Source organism: Crotalus tigris, unplaced genomic scaffold (assembly GCF_016545835.1).
Source record: "Crotalus tigris isolate CLP2741 ecotype Arizona unplaced genomic scaffold, ASM1654583v1 scf7180000019553.37968852642:3898890, whole genome shotgun sequence".
Lineage (NCBI taxonomy): Eukaryota > Metazoa > Chordata > Lepidosauria > Squamata > Viperidae > Crotalus > Crotalus tigris.
In genome coordinates, this window is record NW_024097591.1 from 211751 (window position 1) to 238309 (window position 26559).

The following is a 26559-nucleotide window of genomic DNA, read 5'->3' on the forward strand; positions in this document are numbered from 1 at the left end:
TCTGGATGTTGGTTAGGGTTAGGGTTGGTTGGTAATATATTTCAAACGTGGCCCTTTCATGACTTGTGGACTTCAACTCCCAGAATTCCTCAGCCAGCGTGCTGAGTAATTATACTGAGTATAATTAAATCCCTTATATTTGCACATTATTCTTATTGTTGTTGTTGTCATTATCATTATTATTATTATTATTTGCAAATGTGGCTTTGATAAGATGCAAGGCTGAAATCCAGGAAAGGAAACATATGCAAATAGGATTTTGCTTTTGACCCATAGGAAAGATTTTTGTTTCTGAAATTGAATGATATCCCAGCGGTAAATTTTGAAGCTGACTATCCTTTTTTCTCCTGTTTCTTGCCTTTCAGATTACTTTATAATAAGGAACAGGTTTGGCGTGTTTCAAAGGCGCCAAGTCTCTTAAAAATGTTTTTATAGACTTTGCTATATATTCCTGAGTGAAAGCAACCCAGTTTTCTTCAAACGTTTCCAAAGCTATTCAGAAATTCAATGCCTGGCCCCTTTGCTTAGTTTTCCATTTATTCAGGAGTGAAATAGAAGTAGAATAAGGTACAGAAAGTGGATTTATTCTAGTATGATTTTTTTAAAATCTTCCATTTAGTTATGTTCCCTTGAAATTCCCTACAGTTTTCTTGCCAGTTTTTCAGAAATAGTTTGCCATTGCTTCCTTCCTAGGGCTGAAGCAGTATGGCTGGCCCAACGTTACCCAGCTGGCTTTGTGCCTAAGGTGGGATTAGAATTCGTAGTCAACTAGTTCCTAGACTGGAGCCTTCACCACTATACCAAACTGGCAACAAGGTTATAAGTAGTCCTCAACTTATGACCGTAATTGATTGACCGTTAAGTAAGGACTACCTGTACAGGTCTGAAAAAATATCTGTCATATCTATGTGACAGCAACAATTGGGATTTTGTGCCTCTTTGCTACCCTCTAGTGGGGTATGTGGTTTGGGGCATCGGTTTAGGGCTGTCTTCCCAGTTGTGTCATTCATTTTAAAGGAGGGGACAAAATGCAGGAACTGACGTGGGAACCCCAAAACACCAGTATTGACTTAATTATTGCAGGGAGGGGGGGAACCAACACTTTGCCAGGCCATAGACTGCATGCAGTATGGCCCAATTTGCAGAAAATATCCAATAATTGTGTTGCTGACTCATTTAAAGGCCTTCAACCTCTTTGAGGTCTTAAACAACTGCTTTTATTGTTTCCTGCTGTAAAATAAGGGGTGGGAAACTGTGGCTCCCCCAGTTTCAGAGAGCATGAGGGGGGGGAGGGACCATAAAATGGCAGTAGCTCATGGGCTTCCCAGTTTTGCAACCACAGGACCAGCACTGTAGGGTGCCGAGAAATTCCCAGAAAAGCAATCTGAGATTGCAAAAGAGTCCCTCCAAGGCCAACAGTGGGGGAAGATGGGAGTTGTGATCCCAGATCCCAAGGAGCCATGTTGCTTACACATCGGTGGCCTGCCAGATGTGGCAGCACAACAGAGAACCCAAATGATGTACTTCCCTCTCTCTGCCTGGTTGGAATATAGCTCTCATCCATCACAGCCATCATGGGGCAAGAGTAATGGGAGTTGTAGTCCCAACCGTTTGGAAGGAAAGCAAAGCTTCATCACTTTCTATGTAGAGGCAAAGCTCAATTTATGATCAAAGGTGGGACCGGAACTTCCATCGCTAAGCGAGGCGCGTGTCGAGTTGCGCTCAATTTTACAACCTATTTTGCTACAGACATTAAGTGAATCAGGCAGTTGTTAAGCGAATTACAGCTTCCTCCATTGACGTTGCTTGTTGGAAGCCGGTAGGAAAGTCTCAAATGCTGATTATAGGATCTCAGGATCCTGCAACCATCTTAAATACATGCCAGGGGTCCAAGCACCTGAATTTTGATCCTGCAGTGTTTATAATGCAAAGTCACAACCTAAGTTCCTTTTTTTCACTGCTGTAAAAAAAAGATTGTAAGTGAAGGGCTACTTGTATGGATTATGTGTGAAAAACATACAGCTGTTTGGCTGGTTTAGAGCTAAATTTACATATTCTGATAGGCTGCTGATGAGTTCCTGGATACATGACAAAGAAAACAACACGCATCCTATAAAAATGGTCTCCTTTCAAAAAAAAAAAAAACCTTTCTAGGTGCAGCCTACAGTCTTCAGAAACCCTGACTTTTCCAAGGTCAACCTGAGTTGAATAGGTATTGAGATTTTACCGTATTCTCATTATTTATTTACCGCATGGACTATATTTATAGATCCACCCATCTGAGCTCAGCAAAGTCTGGGATGGTTAACCCAATAAAAACATCAGTGCAATAACAGGATGTAATAAAAAAACATTTAAAATTCAAAAGAAAAAATTTGACTGCTGAGAATAGACTAGTCAGGAACAAACTCTCAAACCGATGACATTATAATAATACTACTACATTTAAGAGGCGTGTCTCCTTTTTCCTATTAAAATAATGATGATTCAATAAAAGGGCATACCTTACCATTAAAACAGACTCATCTCTAAAAGGGCATTAAAAATAGCATAAATCTTTAAAAAAAAATTGACATCATCTTTCCTAAACTCTTGGGCAGCTAAAAGTTCCATTATCTCTTAACAGCAAAGCTACATAGGTAGGCTTAGCAACTTCCCTATTTATTTAAGTTAAAATCAGCTCGTGTATATATATACGAATTTCTCATCCCCCCCAAAAATAAAAAATAAAAATTTGACAGCCCAAAGACACGCCTTCTCCCGTCCTCTTTCCTCACTGCGCCTGCGCCGGAAAGGCACATCAGCCCGACACGCCCCTTCGCGGCACGTTTGCTCACAGCCCTCTCCTTGCGCCTGCGCGCTGCGACCGCGTCGCCTCAGGTTGGTCAGTCGGTGCTCGTCCGTTGAGCGGGGCGGTCGCGTGGAGGAGATCCTTCGTCGGCGCTGCGTGCGTTATTATTTTTATTCCCGTCGTAGGCGAAGATGGCTGATCCGGCCGCCCAGTCCCCGTTTATTTCTTCTTCTGCCGGAGGTGGCTCTTCCGAGTCGGGAGGACGAGACCTGAAGGGGGCAGGTTCCCCCCAATCTTGCGCTGGTAAGGACGCCGGGGGGGGGGGCGTGGGCAGTGGAAGGAACGGCCGGCGGCGGCGGCGGCGCGGGAGGGGGAGTGCGCGTTGACGGGAAGAGCCCTAAGGTTGTCCAGCACGAGCTAGGAAACTGGGGAGAAAGACGCATTTCCTGGAATTCTTGCATTTAATGCAAGCCATTACTGCAGCCTCTGCTAATTCGCCAATAAATGCGCCCATTGCCTTATTAATTTCATCGAGACTCGATATTTTATTTGCTTTCCCCCCCCAATTAAGGTGAACTGGGGTGTATGTTATGATGCATTTTCATTTAGTGCAGAAAAATGGCAGAGTCTGTGAATTTGCCAGTGAGTTGTACCATTTGCATTACTTTACCGAGATCAGATATTTTATTTGCTGCTCCTCCTCCTCCCCTTTAAAGAGTGTAGATAAGGAGGGGAAGGGCTTCAGAGCCCCATTTTCCCCTAGTTGATGCAGGATAAATTAAAATACGTTTTTACAATTATTTATCTAGGAAGTCTCTCTCTCTGTCTGTCTCTCTTTCTGCCTCGCAGTTCCTTAATGGCTGCAGATGGCTTGCAAGGTTCAGCAAAAGCAGTCTGGAAAGCAGAGTTGAAATGCAAAATTCTATCTAGATATCTAGACATCTAGATATGTAGATATCTATCTAGATATGTAGATATCTATCTAGATATGTAGATATGTAGATATCTATCTAGATATCTATCTATCTATATAAATATATAGATATAGAGATCTAAAATGGTTTTGAAGATACGAGTGTCTCAGGTATATTCATATTCAAAAACTAAAACACAGATCACTGAGACTAAAAATTTATTTATGCTGACGAAAGCTAAGTTTTTACATAAATGTTTAGTCTCAGTGATCTGTGTTTTAGTTTTTGAATATAGATATATAGATATATATACAACCAATTAAAGTGGTGACACTACAAAGCTTGGGAAAATGAACCCTGTTCCAGTCTTTTCTCAAGGCTGGCTTCAATTTCCCTCCCCGCCCTCGGCTCCATTATGTGCGCCCTGCCCTGGAGGATAAAGTCAAAACTGGGTGTTGATGTGATGGCTGATTACAGATTTTATTTCTCCAGCCTGGTGCCTTCCCGGCCACTGGGGTCTGCCACTCCCCTCAGCGGGAAGCAGGGTCAAAAAAAATCTTTCAGGGTACCCAAATGAGATTCAAGTGACAGTTGGGTGCAAAGCTGTCTCTCTTCTTCTTTCGTTTTGCAGTGCAGTCTGCAGGCTTGGCAACCGTCTGAACGAGGTGGAAGGCATACTACTCCTAAAGGGAATTTGAAAATTAGCCTTTTTCTTGATAGCTTGGGGACAGCTCTTTTATGGAGGGGAAAGGTCACTGTGGTTTTTGAACAGGGCTGAATCTGAAATCCAACTAACAAATTCTGGGCTTTGAGACCTTTCCTCTGAATTGTTGTCCTTCCCTCCCCCCAAAATGGCAGATCGTGGGGAAAGGGCCAGAAGAAAAAGGCAGCAGTTGGGATTTGAAGGGAGACTGCTCAAAATAAGCATCTTTTGGCCGCAGCCGTTATAACAGGGACATTCATGGGAAACCAAGTCGATGGTGCATTTAAGATGACCAGAGTTTTCAGTGCAACAGCTCCCTTGCAGATTGACGTGTAAAATATTCTTTTTTAAAAAATAAATTCTGAGAGATCCTTTCATAGGCAAGGATTTGCATCCTCTTTGTGAGAAATAGTTCTGCCTCCTTTATTCTTTTGGGAACAGCCATGATAATCCAAACCTGCCAGGGTGCACTGGGTGCGTTTGGACACCCCCCCCCTCCTCAAGGATTTTTTTTTTTCCCCTGGAAAGGGCTGCGCTGGAGACCATGGAGGGTTTGAGACCTGGGAAGGGGCCTCCGAAGGACCCCAGGGAGGAGAAGGGTGTGGCAGTTCCCAGGGCTTGGGGGGGGGGAATGGGGAATTTAGCATTCAGATCAGCTGCCCTGTGGAACGTAGCAAGGCGGACCAAAACAACTGAAGGCTGGAGGAGCTGGGAAATGGGGTGGTGGGGGTGCCAGGTTGCCAACAGTCCCAGGGGCAGGCAAGCAAGCAATCTGGGCAGATGCCACGGGTGTGGCACGACAGCACCGTGGAAAATTCTTCAGTAATGCCCCGGAGCTGGGAAATGAAGCAATTTCGGCGGTGGCTTAGCAGAACATTGCAGCTATCAGCAAAATGTCTGGCAGATGCATGCCGATCAGGATGGCAAACTCTCGCTGCTTCAGTACGTGGGGTTTTTCCGGCTGCAAGCCCCTTCCCCTCTCCTCCATTTCAGGGGTCTTCCAGTCTGTCTGATCTAGCACTGCAGCGACGGGTGGGGAGTGGCCTATGAAGCTACTTTCCTTGCTGCCAAAGCCAGGGGATTCTTACCGAGATGAGAGAACGTGGGTGGATGGGAAGTAAATCCTAGATTATTATTATCATCATCATCATCATTCTAGGCGTAGGAGACAAGGATGGAGTCTGAAGGTGCGTTTTGCACCTTCTTGGCATGGTCTCCCTCGCTGGGGGGGGGGGAAATACCAGATGGATGGGAGATGGGGAACAAAATCCTCCCCTTGCAATTGCAGGAAGATTTTATTTACTTTTATTTATTTGGTGGCGTCCTAAATCATTCTCATCCCAGGCAGGTGATCCAGTTGGTGGGGGGGGAGAGAGAGAGAGAGAAAAGGGCATTGTTTTTTCCAAATACTTCCTGTCTGAGTCTGGGTGGCATGAAAAAAGGCAATCTATTGTCATTTAAATCTTTCTTCCCCTCCCCCAAATTCTCTTTGCTGTTGCTTTTTTGGGTGGGGGCAAGAATACATTAAAACCTGCTTCTGGGAAAGCCTCCCCCCCCCTTTGGCTCTGATCTTTTCCCTTTTTTAAAATACTTTTTGGAGACTGCCAAAGGGATGAAAGCAAGACAAAGACCCTGGAAGGCCCCCTTCCTCTTCATCATCTGGGTGGGTGGCTGGGCGGCTTATCTCCTCCAGGGTCTGGGTAGAAAAAGCCGCCTCCTCATCAAAAATCTGCACTGCAGATGTCTGTCAGGGCGAGAGGAAGGCAGAGAGGGCAGGTGATGCTGCTTTAAAGGGGACGAGACCGCCAAAGCCATTTTGGGGGAGCTGACCCTGGCTTACTGGTGTTGCATTCCTGAGCAGGATGCTGAGCCCTTGCAGAAAATCATATTAGTGTAATCTGGCAGGCGGCTGAATTGTTCCATGGAGGGTGGGGAGAGGGGGGGGGGTTTAAGGGCTTGTAATGTATCTCCCACCTGTCACTGCTTCTGGTATTTCCAGCTACGGATGCCGGTTTGGGAGCAAGCTGGCTTCCCCTGTGTGGTTTCTCTTCAGGGCACCGTAGAGTTAAGATCAAAGCGGTGAATATGGCCTGTTGTCTGATGGAATAACAGGGTGGGAAGGGACCCTGGAGGTCTTCTAGTCCAACCTTCTGCTCAAGCAGGAAACCTGTAATATTTCAGATGGATGTTTGCCCAATCTCTTCTTAAAAACCTCCGGTGTTTTACAAGGGATCTGACCAGAAATGGTTTGTCTGACAGAGAAAGCACTTCTGCACCACCAGATAAGCCGTATCTCGGTCTGTAGCTTCATCTTCTTTCCTTGATGAGTGAACCAGGTTACTCATCCCTGGACCTTCTTTTTTTTTTTGCACATCCAAGCCAGCACTCTTGAACTGAACTCCCTTCTCTGCCCACCTGCCCACTTCAGGTGCCCACTGCAAAAATCAAGCCTTTTGGGTGATGCTTAAGCTTAATTTAGTGGCGTTTTGCCCGCTTGCATTCTCAAAGAACCCCCATAGCCCTGCTGGTTTCATCCTTTGAGTCGATCTATTTATTGTGCTTTTCTGCTGTGGCAGTTTAGAGGTGGGGGCTGCAGTGTTAAGTGCAGTAACACAACGTCATATCTCAGTAAAGTAACAGCAGGATCTTGAAGGTCTGAAACGCTAACATGGTTTTCAGAAGGCCCTGGGGTAGTTAAAAGGAAATTTTTGTCTGGCCCCAAAAGAGTACCAGGCAGGTTTTGTTTTTTTTTGAGAGAGGTTTGTGTTTGATTGTTTGTGTCTCCACAAATGAAATGCCACTCCAAAAGAGATTTTTTTTTCCCTGATTCGAGATCATCTCGCTTACTTTAGGCATCCCAAGAACTGAAGCCCTGGTTAGAAACCACGAAAAGAAATGCCCCTGCAGGATGATTTAAATATAAAATAGGATATTTGTGGAATTTTGCATTTATACATTGCATCACCATCGTTTTTGGCTCACTGTCGTTTCTTGAACAAGCCACCGCCATTTGCTTGTGGCCCCCCCCCTACATTTTGGTATCCAAAAATGCATTGGGCTGGGTTTGCTTACGGATCACGTTTTAATGCTTAGTGTGATGCACAGAACCAGGTGTGCCCACATCCCTGGTTGCTAAGACAAACAGGAGTTTTTTTATGTCTCACATTTGCTCCGAAGAAGGGCTGCATACGTTGGGCAGGGGGTGATCGGCTCTGGAGTCCCCCCCCCTCCATTCCTGCTTTGTCGAACAGCTGGCCATATGTCTCAACTTCAAACGGTGACATAATTTGGAGGTCCTGAAGACTTGTCACAGCATCTGCTGTGCAAAAATACCAGACAAAGCCCAGAAATTGGCACGGAGCAAGGAATGGCCCCTTCGTTAGGCTCGTGTGAAGAGATCAGGTTTCTCGCCCTTTGGGCGGCTGAGTTGAGCGTGAAAGCTGTGTCAGTACTGATGTGTAAAATTATAGAAGCAACAAGATATGTGGAGGGCTGGATGCTTTCTTTTTTGGCTCCTTTCCACGACAGATGGGCTTGTTTTGATTTAAAGCAGGGTATAAATCCACCGGAGAGGACTAACCGTAACTTAAGTTTGTCCTTTTGAATCCCACGTTTTGTTTTTTTAAAATTGGTGGTCTAAATTATGTAGACCTCACTGCTCACCCTTGTTGTTTTGCAAGAATTGTCTGCAACCCTGATCCACACAGTTGTTTCCTTAAGCAAGCCCCTCTTTGGATTTTTCCATTTTCCTTTAAAAAAAAAAAAACCAGGCAATGTCTTTCACCCATGAAACTCATATAGGTTATATAGGTAGTCCTCGACTTGCAAAAATTCATTTAATGACCGTTTGACGTTACAATGGCACTGAAAAAATGACTAAGGGCCATTTTTCACACTTAGGACCGTTGCAGCCTCCCCATGGTCACGTGATCAAAATTCAGACGCTTGGCAACTGACCGGTACTTATGATGGTTGCAGTGTCTCCTGACCAGCAAAGTCAACAGGGGAAGCCAGATTCACTTAACCATGCTACTAATTTAATAATTGCAGTGATTCCCTTAACAACTGTGGCAAGAAAGGTCGTAAAATGGGGCGAAATTCACTTAACAAATGCCTCACTTAGCAACATAGGTTTTGGGCTCAGTTATAGCTATAAGTTGAGAACTACCTGTATATAGTGCTAATAAGAATCTGTAATCTGTTTCTAATATGGATTTCCACCCCTGTGGTCTACTTTGACCCACCTGGAAAACTTAAAATGTGAAACCACTTTAAAAGCAATGAAGACTAGGTCACTTTTCAAGGGAAGGGTGCAAAGTGTCTATTGGTTAAGTACAAATATTCATATTAGAAGGGTGTGCTTTAATCCCATTTTAAAAATCCAGCTTGTTAGAAAATAATGGCCCAATGAATTTGCATCTCTGGGGGAAAAAATATCTTTGCTTTGCCCCATTGGCCACCAAAATGCAAAATGAAAAGGCTTTGGCCCTCACTGTGTAACCACTTGTAACCTAGAGAGGTCTAAAAACCTAGAATTTGCGAATATTTGGGTGATGTAGGAATTCATCTCCTGACTCAGTAGGATGGGAAGTTGACATCTTTCTCCCTAAGGACATAATGAAGTGAGTTTACCTTGTGAAAGGGTGGAGAACCCTTTGCCAAATTAGTAAATCAGGACTAAACGCTAAGAAATGGACAAAGGAAGATGTAATGATGAATGTATTTCTACATGAGTTGTAGAATTTGTTCAGAAATCTTGCTTGAAAGTTCCCTTTCAGTCTTCAATTGCTTGATACTGTTGGGTTGTCTTTGACTTCTGAAGAATTGTTGGGTGGGAACTCAAGACTATTCCAGAATTAGACAGTGGAAGTACAGACAATTTTTCCATGTTGTATTGTCAGTTTTTTTTTTACTATGGCTCCTGGCTAACCGTTCAATAACAGGGCCCATTATCCCCAGCCAGCAGGGCAGTTATTAAGCATAATTAATATAGGCGTTCTACTACCCTCTTGTTAAATTGGTACAGAATCTGTTTTTGTCACATCTCCTATGTTGGTTTGGGCCTGAAAGAGCTTGACTAGTTTCTGCTGATTTTTTTTTTAAAGAATAAGAATTAGCTTACCTCTTGCTCAAGATGCATTCAACTTAACAGACATTTCAAAATGCTGCAACAGGCTGCCAGTGCCAAATAAATATGAATTATGCAACAATTATAGTCCATTCGGATATTTTTTGAAGCCATATGTTAAAAATCAAATTGCTTCTGTTGAGAACAAAGCAGAAGACTTGGAACATTAATTCACTCAAAACTGTTTTTCAGTTCTGGAAATGTGATGTAGGCAGGCAGGCAGGCAGGCAGGCAGGCAGGCAGGCAGGCAGACAGACAGACAGACAGACAGACAGACAGACAGACAGATATGATTAGATAGATAGATAGATAGATAGATAGATAGATAGATATGATAGATAGATAGATAGATAGATAGATAGATATGATCAGATATGATCAGATAGATAGATATGATTAGATAGATTGATTGATATCTAGATGATAGATAGATAGATAAGATAGATAGGTAAGATAGAGAGGCCACCCGGATGCTAAAGGATGTTCTGGGAAGTGTAGGATCAGATGCAACCATCCTCCTCCATCCTGCATTTCAGGATTATTATAGGAGAGAGAGAGAATGTAATTATGTATATTGGTTTGTAGTCCTTGGGGGAAGGGCCAGATATAAAGGCAGCAGTGAAACAGAAGAAGTAGAAAAAAGTGCTTTTTACGTAGAAAAGAACCGTGAATGTTAGCCAGGTCATCCTTGAGTTGGTTCGGACCAGGGGTCTTCAAACTTGGCCCTTTTGTGACTTGTGGACTTCAACTCCCAGCATGCCTGGCTGAGGAATTCTGGGAGTTGAAGTCCACAAGTCATAAAAGGGCCAAGTTTGAAGACCCCTGGTTTGGACGAATCTGTGAGTTGAAAGGTGATGCTATAAATGTCATGAGGATCAAAAGACGTTAGCGGTGGCACGGAGGCCTGGACTTGGCCAACGGATGGGTGAACGTTGCAGAGCAAATGCAGAAACTCCAAGAAACGAAGGTGTCGGTCCCCATTTTTCCGGCTTGCTCAACGCTCTAGCATCAGGCGATGTGCATCAGAATGAACGCGTTCAAAATAAGCAATCAAAACGGTGGATTCTTGTGGGGTTTTGATACTCCAAAGAGGAGCATTGCAAAGGGGCTGGTAACATTGCGAGCTGGATTTAGTGCTGGCCTTTTGTTTTATAACAACCAGGAAGACCGGTCCAGAATACTGGACTTCAAACGGCCTCGATTAATGCGTCATTATTACAACATGCCGGTTGGATAGATACGGTCTTGCACAAGATACCCACATCAATGCTTTTCCCAGCTCTCTGCCTCATTTGCCCCGAGACTACAACAGTTGTGCTTTTACACAAAGGCATGCTAGGGCAGCCTTCCAGCTCTGCCTCAGCCCTCGTCACGTGTGGCTCTCCACAAGGAGAGGGTTCAGCAAAAAGGCCCATTAATGCTTGTGGTTTTGTTTTGTTTTTAAAAGGGCAATTTCTCTCTGGTTGACTGAAGATCCTCAGTAAACACAGGCAGTCAGTTCCAGTGGGGGGGGGGCGCTCTGCGTCTTGAGGAAGGGTACAAGTGGTCCTTGACTTACAACAGCTCACTTAGGGACTGTTCAAAGTGATAGCTGCATTGAAAAGAGTGAGTTACGACTTTTTTAACACTCACGGCCGTCTGCAGCCTCCCCATGTGTCACGTGATCAAAATTCAGACTCTTGGCAACTGGCATGTACTTAAGACGGTTGCAATGTGTCCCGGGTGTCATGTGATCACTTTTTATGACCTTCTGACCAGCAAAGTCAACGGGGGAAGCCAGATTCACTTAATGACGGTGTTGCTAACTTGTGCCACAGGGTGATCTCTATTAAGGAAATAACCTTTGGGATGGAGAAATAAACTTGATCTGATTGGAGTGACAGGTGTGAGGAGGGCTGTCCCTACTATAGGTGAAGGTAGTCCTTGATTTCATGACCACAATGGGGAGCAGAATCTCCCATTGCTAAGCAAGGCAGTTTGTTAAGTGAGTTGTGTCTAGTTTTACAACCTTTTTCTCATTCTCAGCTAATAAGGGACTCTAGCTTTCTCCATTGATTCTGCTTGTTGAAAGCCGGCTAAGAAAGTCGTAAACGACAAACACAGGGCTCCAGGATGCCGCAGCCATCATAAGCACATGCCTGTTGACCAGCTCCTGAATCTTGATCATGTATGTGCTGCATTGATAGCATAGGCAAAGGAGTGGTTGTAAGCCACATTTTTTTTTCTTACCGCTGTCATAACTTCAAACGGTTGCTAAACAAATGGTTTGCCAATTAAGGACTCCTTGTATAATGGAGCAGCAAAGAACAGATTGCAATAGCCCAAAGCTGGCTCTGTGGGCGACGTTGCTTCACATTTTCCACTTGCCAAACCCGGGATGAGCTGAGCCTGAAGTAACTGCATTAAAACACGAGAAACAGGCTTACGCCAATAAATGCAGAGGTAGGTAACAAAAGGTGCTGGTTATACCTGCCCTCCTTTTTTCAGAGATTAACTTCCTAACCAACCCGTCCCGTTCAAAAAGCAGACAGAAGAATTTCCGTTCCCATCTTTCCTAAGTATATATCCCTGATGAGTTGGTTAGATAGCCTTTGGCCATTTTTTTTTCTTTTCTTCTCAGCCTCAGCTTTAAAAAACGGGGATGCTGACACTGCCTTGCAAGACTTAGCAGGGCATATAATTTGCTGCTTGGCAATTAATTTAGCTCTTCATTTGCAAATCAAAAAGCCGGCTAAATATTTGAGTAGGTTGGTGGGTCAAGAAAAATGTTTATTGGGGTGTTTTGATAGCTCAGCGCCACTTATTCAGGAGCACAACCTATTAAATGTTTAGTAACTTATCTGGTTATTCATGTATGTCTTTGTCATTGGTTTTGGTTTTTTTTTTTTGTTTTTTTTTTTTGCTCTGTTGTAAACATTTTGCTTTCTTTGTTACCCTTCAAGGCACTGATTAATAATAATAATAATAATAGTAATAGTAATACTAGTAAAGTTGGAAGGGATCTTGGAGGTCATCTAGTCCAACCCCCTGCTCAGGCAGGAAACCCTATAGTACAATTTCAGACAAATGGCTGTCCAGTCTCTTCTTAAAAACTTCCAGTGTTGGAGCATTCACTGCTTCTGGAGGCAGGTTGTTCCATTGGTTAATTGTTCTCACTGTCAGGAAGTTTCTCCTTAGTTCTAGGTTGCTTCTCTCCTTGGTTAGTTTTCACCCGTTGCTTCTTGTCCTGCCTTCTGGCGCTTTGGAGAATAGCTTGACTCCCTCTTTGGGGCAGCCCCTGAGATATTGGAAGACTGCTATCCTGTCCCCCCTCGTCCTTCTCTTCATTAAACTAGCATACCCAATTCCAGCAGCCGTTCCTTATATGCTTTAGCCTCCAGTCCCCTGATCATCTCTGTTGCTCTTCTCTGTGAGCCTTAGAAAGGCTCAGCTTAAAAATAGCAAGAAATGAAGCCCACATTGGCCCCTGGTTTCAACCATCTTGCCTCACGCTGCCTTGCGATATTTCTTTGCATAAACTTTTCCCAGTGTTCTCAAGGCTTCAGCACAGTGGCTTCGCTTGGGATACAGCCGGCGAAAGAACCGTCCAGAACCTCTGCGTTACTCACCACTCTTGCAAGTCTTTGCAAGGGCCAATAAATCTAAATAAACATTCCTCTAACCTTGTGACCGAAGGAGACTTGAGTTGCTCCTCTGAAGGACTGCTGAGGTTGGAGATATGCTGGCAGGGAGGACAGAGTTTATAACCGGCACTAAAAAGCTTTCTCATTATTCATTTATTCCGTAGATGCATCTTTGTTCAATAAACTCGCAGTGTGTCGGTGTGTGCCTTCCCTGCCCTGCAGATTTGCACACTGAAGCCAGACGGGTGGGTTGCAGCACATTGCCAAGGATGTACACACACTGCATTTTTTGTGAAAAAGCAGAGACCCCCTGTAGTGCCCCTGGGTGCGGGTGGTGGGGGGAATGACTTGTCATCTAGCCTTTGGCAAAGATAGAATCAGTCTTCACGGCTGATTAAATGGGTTGGGTGTTGAAATTTTTGGGCGAAGAGGAGGGGTGAGGATGCCTTTGGTGCTGGGCTCCACGCCAAAGCCATTGCTAAATGGGTGCACCTTGAATTTGGGTACTTATTACCTTTCTTTCTTTCTTCTTTCTCTCTTCTTTCTTTCTTTCTTCCTTCCTTCCTTCCTTCCTTCCTTCCTTCCTTCCTTCCTTCCTTCCTTCCTTCCTTTCTTCCTTCCTTTCTTCTTTCCTTCTTTCCAAACTGCTTGAGTTGAGGTTGGAGAAAGATTGGATAAATATCTTTCTTTGTCTCTCTCTCTCTCTCTCTCTCTCTCTCTCTCTCTCTCTCTCTCTCTCTCTCTCTCTCTCTCTCTCCATCAAGCATGCTCTCAAGAAGATAGTTGCCAATCTGAGCCAGTATTTTGAGTTGTGTTCCACACTGGCCCAAAGATTGATTTGGAAGGTTGGTGACGAGGACTTTGGGAGATTGTGTATGACGTTAGAGGTTTGTAATGTCGGGGTGGGAACGGAGCTGGCATTTCAACCCTGAGCTACAGATATTCTCCTTTATCGGGAAATCTTCAAGTGCCTTCCAGATACTCTTAAATGCAGTTAGTATACAATTGCCAGGTTTTAGTGTGTGTGTGTGTGTGTGTGTGTGTGTGTGTGTGTGTGTGTGTGTGTGTAAATTTAGATTTTGCTGACAGAGTTAAAGGGAAACTAGTATAGCTGTTTCAAGCTATTTAGCTCTCATCAGCTAGCCATACCCTTCTGAGATTCGAACCTGGGCAGCTTGTATGTTAGGCAGCTGTATTAACCTCTAGCCCAGGGCTTTTCAACCTTTTCACCCATTGTACCACTTTTAGGATACGGCAACATCTGAGTACCACCAGTCGCCTAGCAAGGTGTCAAAAACTTCATGACCCCCCCCCAAAGGAAAAAAGTGATAAAGTACAGGTAGTCCTCGACTTACAACAGTTTGCTTAGTGACTGCTCGAAATTACAGTGGCACTGAAAAAAGTGTCCCCCCAAGTCACAGCCGAGCAAGACACTTGCCTGCCCGCCTGGCGGCGCTCTTCGTCCTATCCGAGGTTTTCATTGTTGTGAGCATTTCTGTTGAGGATTGGCAGCAGGGATGGGGTGGGGGTTGTTTGGTTTTTCATTCCCCCTGTCTGCTGGGTGATTGCAGCAGGTTTTGGTCACTTCACATGACCCTGGGACACTGTGACCGTCATAAATATGAATCAGTTGCCAAGCATCTGAACGTAAATCACAAGACCCTGGAGATGCTGCAACATTCCAGCTGATCGGCGTTTCTTCTGGGCTCAGCAGAAGGGCCAGGATCAGTGCTGCTTTCCAGCTGATTGGTACTTCTTCAGGGCTCAGCAGAAGCCCCAGGATCAGCGCCGAGCTCCAGCTGGAGCCTGGCGCTGATCCTGGTGCTTCCACTGAGCTCTGACAGCCCTGCAACTCCAGCCGTCTCTCTCGCTCAGGCTTGTGCGGTGCTGCCCCCGGTTCAGCTCATTCCCCTCCCCCGCTACCACTTTTCTAGGATGGTCGCGTACCACCTGCCAGGTGCCAATGTACCACAGGTGGTACCCGTACCACTGGTTGAAAAGCCCTGCTCTAGGCCCTTCTCACTTCTGTCAGCTGAAGCCAGGGAGAATATATAGCGTTTTCCAGTGAAACCTGTCTAATAGAGCACCTGGTCTACTGTTACAATTGCTTTTGCCTTTCAGCCCCAGTCTAGGAGCCTTTTGCAGGCTCAAGTCGCTACTGCGATAAATATAACCTGATTCGCTGAGTTCATGCTCATCTCACACAACTGTCCTTTTTCCTTCTGAGCAGATGGGTAAAGCTGGGCGGTTCCCTTGGGTTTCATAGGTACTTTGCATCCAGGTGAGTGAGCAGCCTCCAATTCCCCCTTCCCCCCCCTGCCGTTTTCCACTCGGGCACCTGAGAACAGGTGTCTCGGCACCTTCCTGATTAACCGTTATACTTGCTTGCCTCCTCTTTAGGGTGACCGCATCTCATCCTATCTATTTCCCTTTCAGATTCCTTTGTTTCTTCCTCTCAGCCTGTCTCTCTCTTTTCGACCTCACAAGGCAAGTCTGTCATTTATCTTGTACACCCCCACCCCACCCACCCACCCACCCACCCTTCGCTTCTGAAAGAAAAATGTTGAAAGAGGCTGTAACTGGGGACCAGAAAAGGTTTTCCTTTTCTCGGTCAGCCCGCAAACCCTTTTTCAGGACTTCCGGTGCTGCTGCGTGAGGCTACGGTCCTTCGGATGTTCGTCCACGGCTTTCCCGAAAATCATTTCTGGCCAAACGCTAGATATTGAAATTGGAAGCAGCAGCAACAAAGGCTTTTGAAACGTTGGTGAAGTCCCTTTGCTGAGCCTAGGATCCGATGGACCAGTATTGGCAAGGAGTTTTCCCACCCCCCAAAAAGGAAAAAATTAGGTTGCATCCGTTAGCGAGGCCTTTTCCATGAATCCAAAAATGGATAATTTTCTGATCGACGTGATTCCGTTCGGCGGGGAAAGAGATAGGTGTGCTGATGGCAGTAGAGAGTTCAGTCCGCAAAGCTGGAGGAAAACCTAACGCCAATCATCGTCTAAACATAATGAAGCTTTGACCGTTTAAGAAGGATCCAGATCTCAGTTTGGCTTTTTGTAGGCTTCCGAGTGACTAAGCCATGCGCTTTCCCCAAGCAAATCTCCCTTGCCAAAGTTCTTTTTTCCTGTCTGGGTTATCTTTCCCATAGGCCCAACAAATGTGAAGAAGGCTAGATTGGGAGAGGAGGATCTGTAGCAGTGATTCTTATACAGATAGTCCTCAACTTACGACAGTGACTGTTCAGTGTTACAACGGCACTGGAAAAAGGGACTTCGGACCGGTGTTTTTTTTTTCACACTTAAGACCGTTGCAGCATTCCCTGACGGTCACGTGATCAGAATTCAGATTCTTAGCCACCGACTCCTATTTATGACGGTCGCAGTGTCCTGAGGGGGTCACGTGATCTCCTTTTGTAACCTTCTGGAAAGCCAGATTGACTTAGCAGCCGTGTGACTCCCTTAACAAAGACATTGGCTCCCTTAACACCTGTGGCAGGAAAAGTCATAAAATGGGGCTAGAACTCACAACAACAACAACAATAATAATAATAATAAGTTGGAAGGGTCCTTGGAGGTCATCTATTCCAACCCCCTGCTCAGGCAGGAAACCCTATACCACTTCAGACAAATGGCTTTCCAGTCTCTTCTTAAAAACTTCCAGTGTTGGAGCATTCACCTCTCCTGGAGGCAGATTGTTCCACTGGTTAATTGTTCTCACTGTCAGGAAGTTTACTTAGCAACATAAAGTTTGGACTCCATGGTGGTCGTAACTTGAGGACTGTCCGTACGCAACCAGCTTCATTGCTCTGAGCATCCTGCATATATTCCCAAACAGCTGAGATGTGTCCTGTGGGTGTGCATTTCTTCATTGGTGAGAGCAATGGTAATTCACATTTCGTGGTGCTACACCCTGGAGCCCACAAAGGATTCTTGGTGGACCTTCCAAAAGTTCTGACGTCTCCCAACAAAGGACAATTGCTCATGTTCCTGAAGGCCATTTTCAATTGCCCAAAACCACACCAGCTTTCGCCCTTCCCATGAGGTTACCCAAGAGAGCTGAAATCCTTTGGGATTTAGAGATTTCTCAACCTTCGTGACAATTTAATTTTTAACTTTTGAGGGACTGAGCAAGAAGCTTCCTAGGATTGTCTCAGGTGTCCTTGTGGTGCAAATGGCAATCATTGGATTTTCCCAACCTCTGAGATAGTCAATGGGGGATATTTGAAATTGCAAACGAAGTCATCAGCAGTAGCAGCACAAAGTTGGGAAGACTTTATTGTGGGCTGTGTCCAGAGCAGATAAGAGAGGCCCTCTCCTACACTTGTCAAAGCTTTTGTGTGAATCTGTCACAGTATCAGTAGACTTGAGGCGTTGAGCTGTACAAGTAGCATACTCCGTCTTTGGCCCTCAAGAAACTTGATGGTCAAGAAAGGTAATCTTCCACTATCATATCTGAGAGAGGAAAAGAATTCGAATTCATGCAGAAGGTCCCATTCTTCCGAATCCTGGGCAGGTCTTTGCCCATGTAGACCAGATCTACACAAGGTTGGGATGAAACCAGAGAAAAATGGCGTCGCTGAAGATGCCACAGTTCCATCCTACGCGACAACGATGCTCTTTTATTAGTACGTGTTTGCAGGTGTGTTTGTGCACACCTGCCTCAGAGCGTTCTCACCTTCTGGAAAAGAACGTTTCACCTTGATCACAGTCCCAAATTGGTTCTGGCCACGAGGAGGCTACTGTTTTCTAAGAGAAGCCTACCTGAGGCTCCGTAGGAAGAGTGGGAGGCTGTGGCCCTCTGGATATTTATGAACTATAACTTCCAAAACCTGGCCACCTCTGAAGGGTTGGCACTTTTGACCCTCCTGGCAGAAGCTTATCAGCATAGCACCTTGCACCTTGCCTTCTCAGAGACTGGGTGCTTCCGTAAAAGAGGTTTTTTTAAAATGTCCATAATTGTAGTCTGCGCCTTTCGAACTGCTGTAGGAAGTAGGAAGCTGCCCCCAAAGAGAATTTGGGGAGGGGGGGTGTTCAGGAGCGGGAAAGCAGTTACAGCCTTTTTTCCCCCTTTTTCTTTTTTTCCCTTTCCTTTTGGGAAACCTGCTTTTTCTTCCCTCCACGTCCAGTGTTGAGACCCAGCCTGGCTACCAAGCGCGGAAATGTTCCTCTCCATTGGTGCCGTGATTATGACGTGCTCTGGCTTGTGTGGCTGCTTTTTCCACGCTTGTGTTTTTTGCGTTCATTGATTTCTTCCACCTCTGCTCTTGTCTCCTTAAGCTTGCTTTTTTAAAAAAAAATTATTTCCCAAAAAAATATCGAACGCCAAAAAAAAATGGTTTAGTTTGGAAGGTTAGCAAAGGCTGAGGTGGTTGTAGCAATAGCAAAGAACAGGTGAGTTATTGTCCCAGGACAAAATGTTGAGAAGGGCGCTGGGGAGGATGGGTAGGACTCCATAGACTGACTTAGCCTCCGTCTGCAGCAGTAGCACCAGGTGTCATTGGGGTCATTGTTGTCCCAGAACTGAAGAAGCTTCTTGGATGAGAAGCGAAACCTCTTCAAAACAAAGGAAGTCCAGTTGCTTTTGGGAAAAACGTTTTTGGGACAGTAGCACCCAGGTTGCTGGTCTGTGATGGTTGGATTGGATTTCGTATTTTACAAACCTAGCCAGTATGACTCTGGTTTATTTTATAAATCTTGATTAAGCCCGCCATTATTTGGGATGCAACGTGAAGCCGGGTTTAGGAGCACTGAATGGTTTCCTTCATTCGTCGCTGTTTGCGAATGACAGGGTGTCCACGTTTATGACCCCAAAGTGATGCTAGCTAGGAATCCTGGGAGCTGTAGTCCTCTGGAGGCGGAGTGCACCGGCAAAGCCAGTTTTAGCTTTCGTCATTCTGAGCCCTCTCGGATTAATTCTGTTTTGAAAGCTTTAATCCAAGAATTTTCCAGCCTCTGGTTGATCTTTCCATCTCTCGTCTCTCCAGTGAACACATCCAAGGAGTTTCTTAAGATCTTTTTAGAATAACAGAGTTGGAAGGAACCTCGGAGGTCTTCTAGTCCAACCCCTCCTGTTCAAGGCAGGAGACCCTATACCATTTCAGACAAATGGTTGTCCAATTTGCTCTTCTTAAAAACCTCCAGTGATGGAGCACCCCACAACTTCTGAAGGCAAGTTGTTCCCCCCGGTTGATTGTTCTTGCTTCCAAGGTCTCCCAATTCACAAAATAAAGTTTTTTGACCTTGAACAGGCTGAGCTACAGGCTGGTTTCCAATGAAATAGACTTCTTTCCAAAACAGCTTATCTGCCATTATCGGACCAGCTTGGGGTGACCATTAAGGAGCCACCCAGGGCATCGTGCCCCTTTGGGAAGGCATTTGAAGATCACTCTATTCATTCAATAATATCTGGATTGATCTTAGCCAGTGGTTCTCAACTCGTGTTCCACGGACCTCTGAGGGGCTGCGATGTTGCCACGGAGTCCACGAAGGCTTGAAAAAAATTATGATTTAAGTCTTGGGGGTCTGTGGCCACAGAGGTATTGAAAGGGAGTCCATAGTGAAGAAAAAGTTGAGAACCACTGGCCTAAACTCTTTCCAAAATGGGAGGTGATCTAATGATAGCCAGCATTTCTCAGATGCAACAGCAAACGCCTTTTATTGCAACAATAGATGCCCATTAATATAATGCTTCCAAGAAGTGGACATTCCTGTGTAGCTATTGTGACTAATAAACTACGAGTAGATGTCCTCACTTTGACTCATTGGTTTGCAACCAAGAAGGTCATAAATTCTGCAAATGAATCATCCATGAAACATCGTTTTTTTGTCGGGGGGGGGGGGAACACCATCTTCTGAGTTGGAGGTGACACCTAAGTCAACTTTCTCTAACCTGGGAATTTAATTCAGTGACCCAATCAAAACGAGGATATTTCTCTGGGTGAGAAGCCACCAATTCTTGAGGTTGGAATTGAAAGCACTGGTGCGTTTGGCCTCCAGATTTTGGTTAAATCCCTTCCATTTTCCTGGCTTTTGCTGAGTGATTAAAGCCACGGATTGCTACGGTAACATCTCTTAATTTTTTTAAAGGAGGCCAGTGAGAATGACTCTGTTTCTCGTAGGGCCTCTGACTAAGCACCGATATTAAGCCAAAGGTGCCTCGCTGCCTGCAAGAACATTTAATTCTGCTGAAGGTCGTTCCCTATCAAGATAAGACTTTAGATTTCATTTAAATTGGTGGCATCAATTAGCCAGACATTGGACTTCTTGTCTGTAACAGAACCTGTGTCCCTGCCAATCAAGGTTTCATACAAAACCAATTTTATCTACCATACTTAGAACCACATTTGCAGATCTGTGACACCTTTTGCAGTAACTTGTTCATGTTCTCCCTCCCTCCCTCCCATTTATCTAGCATCTCAGAACTCTACTTTGAGAAGGCCACAACTTCATGAGATCTTTGATAAGAATTTGAGCACTCTTGCCTGAGTCTTTTTTTTTTTTTTTAATTCTTAACAGAGCTGAAATCTTACAAGACTGCAGAATTGGGTGAAAATTCTGGCCTGGCGGTATTGTTAGAGCTTAATTTTGTGTTTGGGAGGACAGCCGACAGCGGTGGGCTTCGGAGAACCATTGCCAATAGCCAACAAAACATCTCTATTTCTGCTTGTTGCGTGGCGAGATATTTAAGGCAAACCCCCCCCTCCCCTCCCAGGATTTGGACTCTGCTCTTCAAATCTTTTTTTTTTTTTTAAAGTGTGGAGTGGTGGGGGGTTTAACTTAGGAGTGTTCATTCTCTCTCTTTTTCTCCGTGCAAAATGTACTGTACTTCTGGGATAGACCCCTTCATTATCACGGCAGAAAGCGCAATTTTGAAAGCACAGGACACCCTTTCAAAGAAGCTGGTATGGAAAAGGGAAAGTTTTTTTCTGGGCTCCTCTCCCACGTTAAAAGTCTTTATTTTGGGTCCCCGTTGCAACTTTTAGCCCAGATGTTTTTCCGGCAGATTGAAGAATTGTTGAAATGCAAATAATCGGATTTACCTTTAGGCTGAATTGCCTTGAGCAACTGTGAGGCTGCCTCACGTATATCCTTTGCCCAGGCTTGTTCTGAGAGTTCAGTTCACAGGTGTGTTTCCAGGTGTCCAACACTAAACACTTCATGTTCAACAACGAAGAGGGAAAGCGTTGGAAGGTCACACTATAGAAGTGCCTTGGTTCAAGCTGGGGCATATTTCTTAGCTGGCTTCCCGTTGATCGGTGGTGCATTTGGGCGATCAGATATTTGTGATAAATGGTGAGGTGTGTACTAAGGCTGTAGAAACTGCCTTTACTTTAGATCAGGGGTAGGAAATTCTTTTATGACTTGTGGACTTCAACTCCCAGAATTGCTGAGGGGAAAGGGAGAGGTTTCCAAGCTGAGCTTCGCTGGCTCAGGAATTCTGGGAGCTGAAGTTCACGAATCATAAAAGAGCCAAGGTTGCCTAGCCCTGCTTTAAATCTAAAGGGGAAAAAGAGATTAACCTAGTCCAGGGGTAGGCAACCTTGGCTCTTTTATGACTCGTGGACTTCAACTCCCAGAATTCCTAAGCCAGCATGGCTCAGCTTGGAAACCTCTCCCTTTCCCCTCAGCATGACTGGCTCAGGAATTCTGGGAGTTGAAGTCCACGAGTCATGAGGGGGCCAAAGTTTCCCTCATGCTGGCTCAGGAGTTCTGGGAGTTGAAGTCCACGAGTCATAAAAGAGCCAAGGTTGCCTAGCCCTGACCTAGTCTCTTCCCTTAACTCCTAGAGAACATAGTTCTTACAAAAAGATTCCTTGAGAATAAAATAAGACCGAAGAAAATATTTGCAACTCATGGTTGAATTCTGGAGAGCAAACCCATTCACTTGAAGCACCGATAATGTTATCTAGTTGGGTCATAAAACGTCCCAAAGAAAACCACCAAGCTTGTTAGGTTAGTAACAAGGTTAGTGGTTGTGAAGGGAATCTGGCATCCCCATTAACTTTGCTGGCCAGGAAGTCGCAAAAGGGGATCACGTGACCATGGGGATGCTACAACGGTCATAAGTGTGAAAATTTCCCCAGTGTCGTCGTATCTTTGAACATTCACTAAATGAACTGTGGTAAGTCAAGCCTTAGTAGTAGCACAAGCTAGATGGGGTAGAACAGAGGTCTTCAAACTTGGCCCTTTGATGGCTTGTGGACTTCAACTCCCAGAATTCTGTGAGTTGAAGTCCACCAGTCATAAAAGGGCCACGTTTGAAGACCCCTGGGGTAGAATTAAGTGTGATCCTAAATAGCCATAGAAATAAGACACACTGCGAGGTGAGACCCAGGTCATAGCATTCCTACAACGTCTGATCTTCACGCCCCCGACCAACCTTCTACAATCTGTGGAGGCGTTTATTTGCATTTGAGGGGGGGCTGCTTCTGTTCACCTGCCCAGCATGACCTGTTCGTTTGCCTTTCTCTCTCTGGCTGACTTCAGTTGTCTTCCTTCCGTGAAATTAAATGTTGGTCCCATTTTTTTATGTTTATGTGGATCGCAGCTTCCCAACAAAGTTCCTGTCCGCCCGGTGATGGACTCATGCATGCGCGCAGAATTTGATAGGGTAGAATTGTGGCTTTTGTTTCGTTACGAGCATGTTGCCTGCTTGATTGTGGAATTTTGTCACAAGATCCTGTGTGCGTATCTCTCTCTCTCTCTCTCCTTCTCCCCATTTAAATCGGGGAGTCTTCTTCGGCAAGGTTCAGCTTGCTGGATGCAGTTCCCTGCTCCTGTCCTGTCTTCTCTTCCATCAGCTGGAGTTTATTTAACCCATTCTGGAAATCAGAGGGAAGCGAACAGCAAATCTACCCTCTCCAAAGACCAGCAGGAAGCCTTGGAAGGACCAAAACAAGGAAGCATCCCAGGGACCAATGACGGTTCAAGAATAGAGACCGTTTCTGTGGGATCTCCTCGCCTAATGGAATTGCCCTTTTCTGCCGGATCCAAAATGCACAGCCGTGGCCCTGTCACGGAAGCGGCTTCTCCGCGGGAGAGTGAGTTCAAAGGAGCTGGTCCTCCAGAGGATAAGACTGATCTGAACGGATGCAAGCCAGACGAAGAACGAGCTTCCAACGGCAAATTTGCACTGTTGGCCAACTTGGAAGATGAACTCGAGCAGGTTCCCGCTGGGATGCTCCATGCACATTCCAACGCGTCTTCCAGGGAGACTGTTGAGCCACCCGTGGAAAAAGATTCTCCCGAATCTCCGTTTGAAGTCATTGCTGACAAGCTGGAATTTGATAAGGAATTCAAAGATGTGGTGAGCTCCAAGGACATTGGGAGCAACTGGGTGATCCATGGCGAAAGGGAACAGTTGACAGACATTCCAGAAGACCGCATTTGCGAGTTCCAGGCCAAGCCGCGTAGCTGTGGCCGGCTTCCTTCGGGACCAGGACTCTCTCGCCAGTCCTCGGGCACGACTGCGGCCCTGGAGGAAGTCTCCAAATGTGTTCGTGAACTGCACACCTTCACCAATGAGCTGCTTAACTGGGACTTGATCCCCAAGGATCTGGAAGGCAAGACAGATGACGTTATCAGCTCGGGCTTTAAGGCCTCGCCCACTGAAAAGAGCAGCGGTGTTCCAGAACCCATGGTGAGCCCTAGCGGTATGGAAACCAGCAAAGCTTCTGCTCCTCATCAGCCTGTGACAATCAGCCTCCACCAGAAAGGCAAGCCGTCTCTACAAGTAGTCAAGAAACAAGCCATGGTTGGCCAAGGCGTAGCCATGGTTGGCCAAGGCATAGCCGTGGTGAAAAATGCTCTTCCGGAAGCTGTCGCGATGAAAGACGAATCCTCTTGGCCAAATCCATGCTTGCCTGAAACAGCTGATGCGGATAGCTCTGGAGAATCCGATGACACGGTCATAGAAGACGCTCCGGCGAACCTGGTATTCCCGAATAAGGCTGTGGTTGAGAATTGCCAGGCCTTCTCCAAACTCACCAGCTCCTCTGAAGCAGAAATTGTGTATATAGATGATGATGATGACGAGGCCTCTGATGAGCTTCTGGAAGACCAGATGGCTTCCCAGGCTTTAGAAAGCCGTTGGAGATTCACCGATGAGTTCAAAGCAACCCAGGCTGAGTCTTATGCTGCTAGGCAGCAACCGTCGGCTGCATCCCAGCCCTCCAGAGAACCTGGTCCAAGTGCACCGTCTAAAGCCAAGCAGGTGTTCGATGCTGGGGAACTGGAGGTACCGAGGAAGACTCCCAAGGCCGAAGGTCTTTCGAGAAAGACCCCTTTGGACAGCGTCAAAGGGGTGGTGTGCCCAGACGGGCTAGGCCCGGAGAGTTTTATGGACTTCATGAAGGAGTGCTTAAAATCCAAGGGGGCCGAATCCCCTGAAGACACTGTGGAGATGTTCTCAGAGATGGAGCTGAAGGCCGCCCGTTCCCAAGGGGCATCGCCCTACTTCCAGCAGCCACCCCAAGCAAAGCAAGATTTTGAACAGGAGCACCTCACCATCACAGCTCTCAAAGAGGCGGGGAGGAAAGCTGAGATGGACAGACCCACGCTATTCTCTCTCCCCAGAGGGAGGCATCCTGGACAGTACTGTGAGATCCTGCCTGAGGCTACGGCATCTGCTCCAAAGTCTGCCTTGGAGAAGAGACCTCTCTGCCTTGAGCAGGCCGTCGACGTGATGCTGGCTCCCGCCAGCGTCGGCCTTGGGAAAACCTCCCAGCCTCTTCCTCCCAAGCCGTCTGTACTACACACCTTTACAAAATTACTGGCTGAATTCTCAGGTAACCACATGGGAAGGTAATGACTGTGACATGCATGTGGCTCCCTGCGTAACAATGGATGTTGTGTTATTTATTTCCACTGGGATGACAGTGGCTGCTTGGATAGGCTTAGTATTAATTTTTTTCTTCTTATTCGTAAAATCTAACGGTCACCTGGCTTTTCTTAATAATAATCAGCACTCCTACGAAGTTCCAGTCTATTTGTCTGGTTAATTTTACGGTTTTCAAAGACACTGTTTGTCAGGAAGGAGGAAAAAAAAAGTCCTTTTGCTTTCTAAAAATACCATCCCATTTATCCGTTTAAAACTTTCTCGTTAAGCTTTTGGCTTCTAAATTGAAATTCTTTTTAAGGTAGTATTAAGTATTAAGATAGTATATGCCTCCAGAAATCGTGGGCGCTCCATCACTGGAGATTTTTAAGAAGAGGCTAGACAGCCACTTGTCTGAGACGGTATAGGTTCTCCTGCTTGAGTGGGGGGCTGGACTAGAAGACCTCCAAGGTCCCTTCCAGCTCTATTCTTACTATTTTTTCCCCCCTCTACTTAATTCCAAAATGAAGGCAACTCTCCAAGTCTCTTTCGTTCTTTTGGAATTTCTCTCTTAAGCTGTAAATTAGTTGTATCCCAAAGTGTTTAAGAACCTGAGGTTTTTGTAGGTCATATCCATAAAGGCTACGTGACTATTTTGGGGGCACACCTTTAGATTTCCTTAGCTCTTGTCAGGCGCAAAAGACCAGATCCACATGCAAAAGAATGAAAGAAAGAATTAAACTGGTTCATTGCTAAAAGCCTGTGCACAGGAACCTTCTCAACTAACAATCAGCACCTGCTTGGAATTAGATAAGGCTGAACGGAATACAATGGAATTCAATACTTAGTCTGCTTATGGCTATGTAGGGATTCTAGGCTGATTCCTCTTTTGACTCCTCCTCCAGTTTCTGCCATTCCTCCTCCAGCTCCCCGAGCTATTCAATGCACAATCGAATGCAAGAAACTCAATTCTTGAAATCTCCTCAAAAGGACTAACTATCCGGAGTTCAGGAGGGTGATCTCTCCTGATCTCTTCCTTCTCCGGAGAGAATTTCATCAGCCAGATCCTGCTGCCTGGCTGCCAATTTCGCCACAGTTTTTTCCCCACTCATGAAATGCTCACAGAGAGACAGTTGAACTGCATAGGCCCTCACCAAAAGTGTCCCGATCAGTCACTAAGTTAGAACTCTCTAGACAAGAAGTACCGGTAATCCTCAAGTTAAGACCACTCGCTTGGTGACCGTTACAGTGGACCCCCAAAGCCACTCACAGCCTGATTTTGAAGTTTATAATGGCTCCACACCCACACACACCCACACACAGAGTCACGTGTGACTGCAATTTCTGATGCTTTTTGCCAATTTCTGGCGTCCGCTTTGGGTTTTTTTTTTCCAACAAAAGATGCCCAGTAGGTAAAATGGATTCGCTTAATGACTGCTGTGTTTGCTTAGGGACTACAATGACTTACGACCGACCGTAATTTTGGGCCAGTCGTGGCTGTAAGTGGAGGACTGCCTGCAACGTATGGTGGAATAGCGTTCCATAACTGCACCTCGTAAACTATTACCAGTGAATTTGCAATT

General features: G+C 45.6%; 1 protein-coding gene across 3 annotated transcripts in view; it reads left to right on the plus strand.

The window, feature by feature from the left end:
• The first annotated feature begins 2837 nt into the window (after positions 1 to 2837).
• The window catches only part of RTN3 (reticulon 3), a 32488-nt gene continuing 8766 nt past the window's right edge, over positions 2838 to 26559 (plus strand). The window contains exons 1-3 of one of the 3 annotated variants that reach the window (XM_039363205.1): positions 2838 to 3094; positions 15596 to 15646; positions 22962 to 24947. In XM_039363205.1, the coding sequence (XP_039219139.1) occupies positions 2983 to 3094; positions 15596 to 15646; positions 22962 to 24947 (2149 nt within the window). In that variant the 5' untranslated portion in view covers positions 2838 to 2982. The remainder of the gene's footprint in view (positions 3095 to 15595; positions 15647 to 22961; positions 24948 to 26559) is intronic. The other 2 variants (XM_039363206.1, XM_039363207.1) reach the window with 2 other exon arrangements.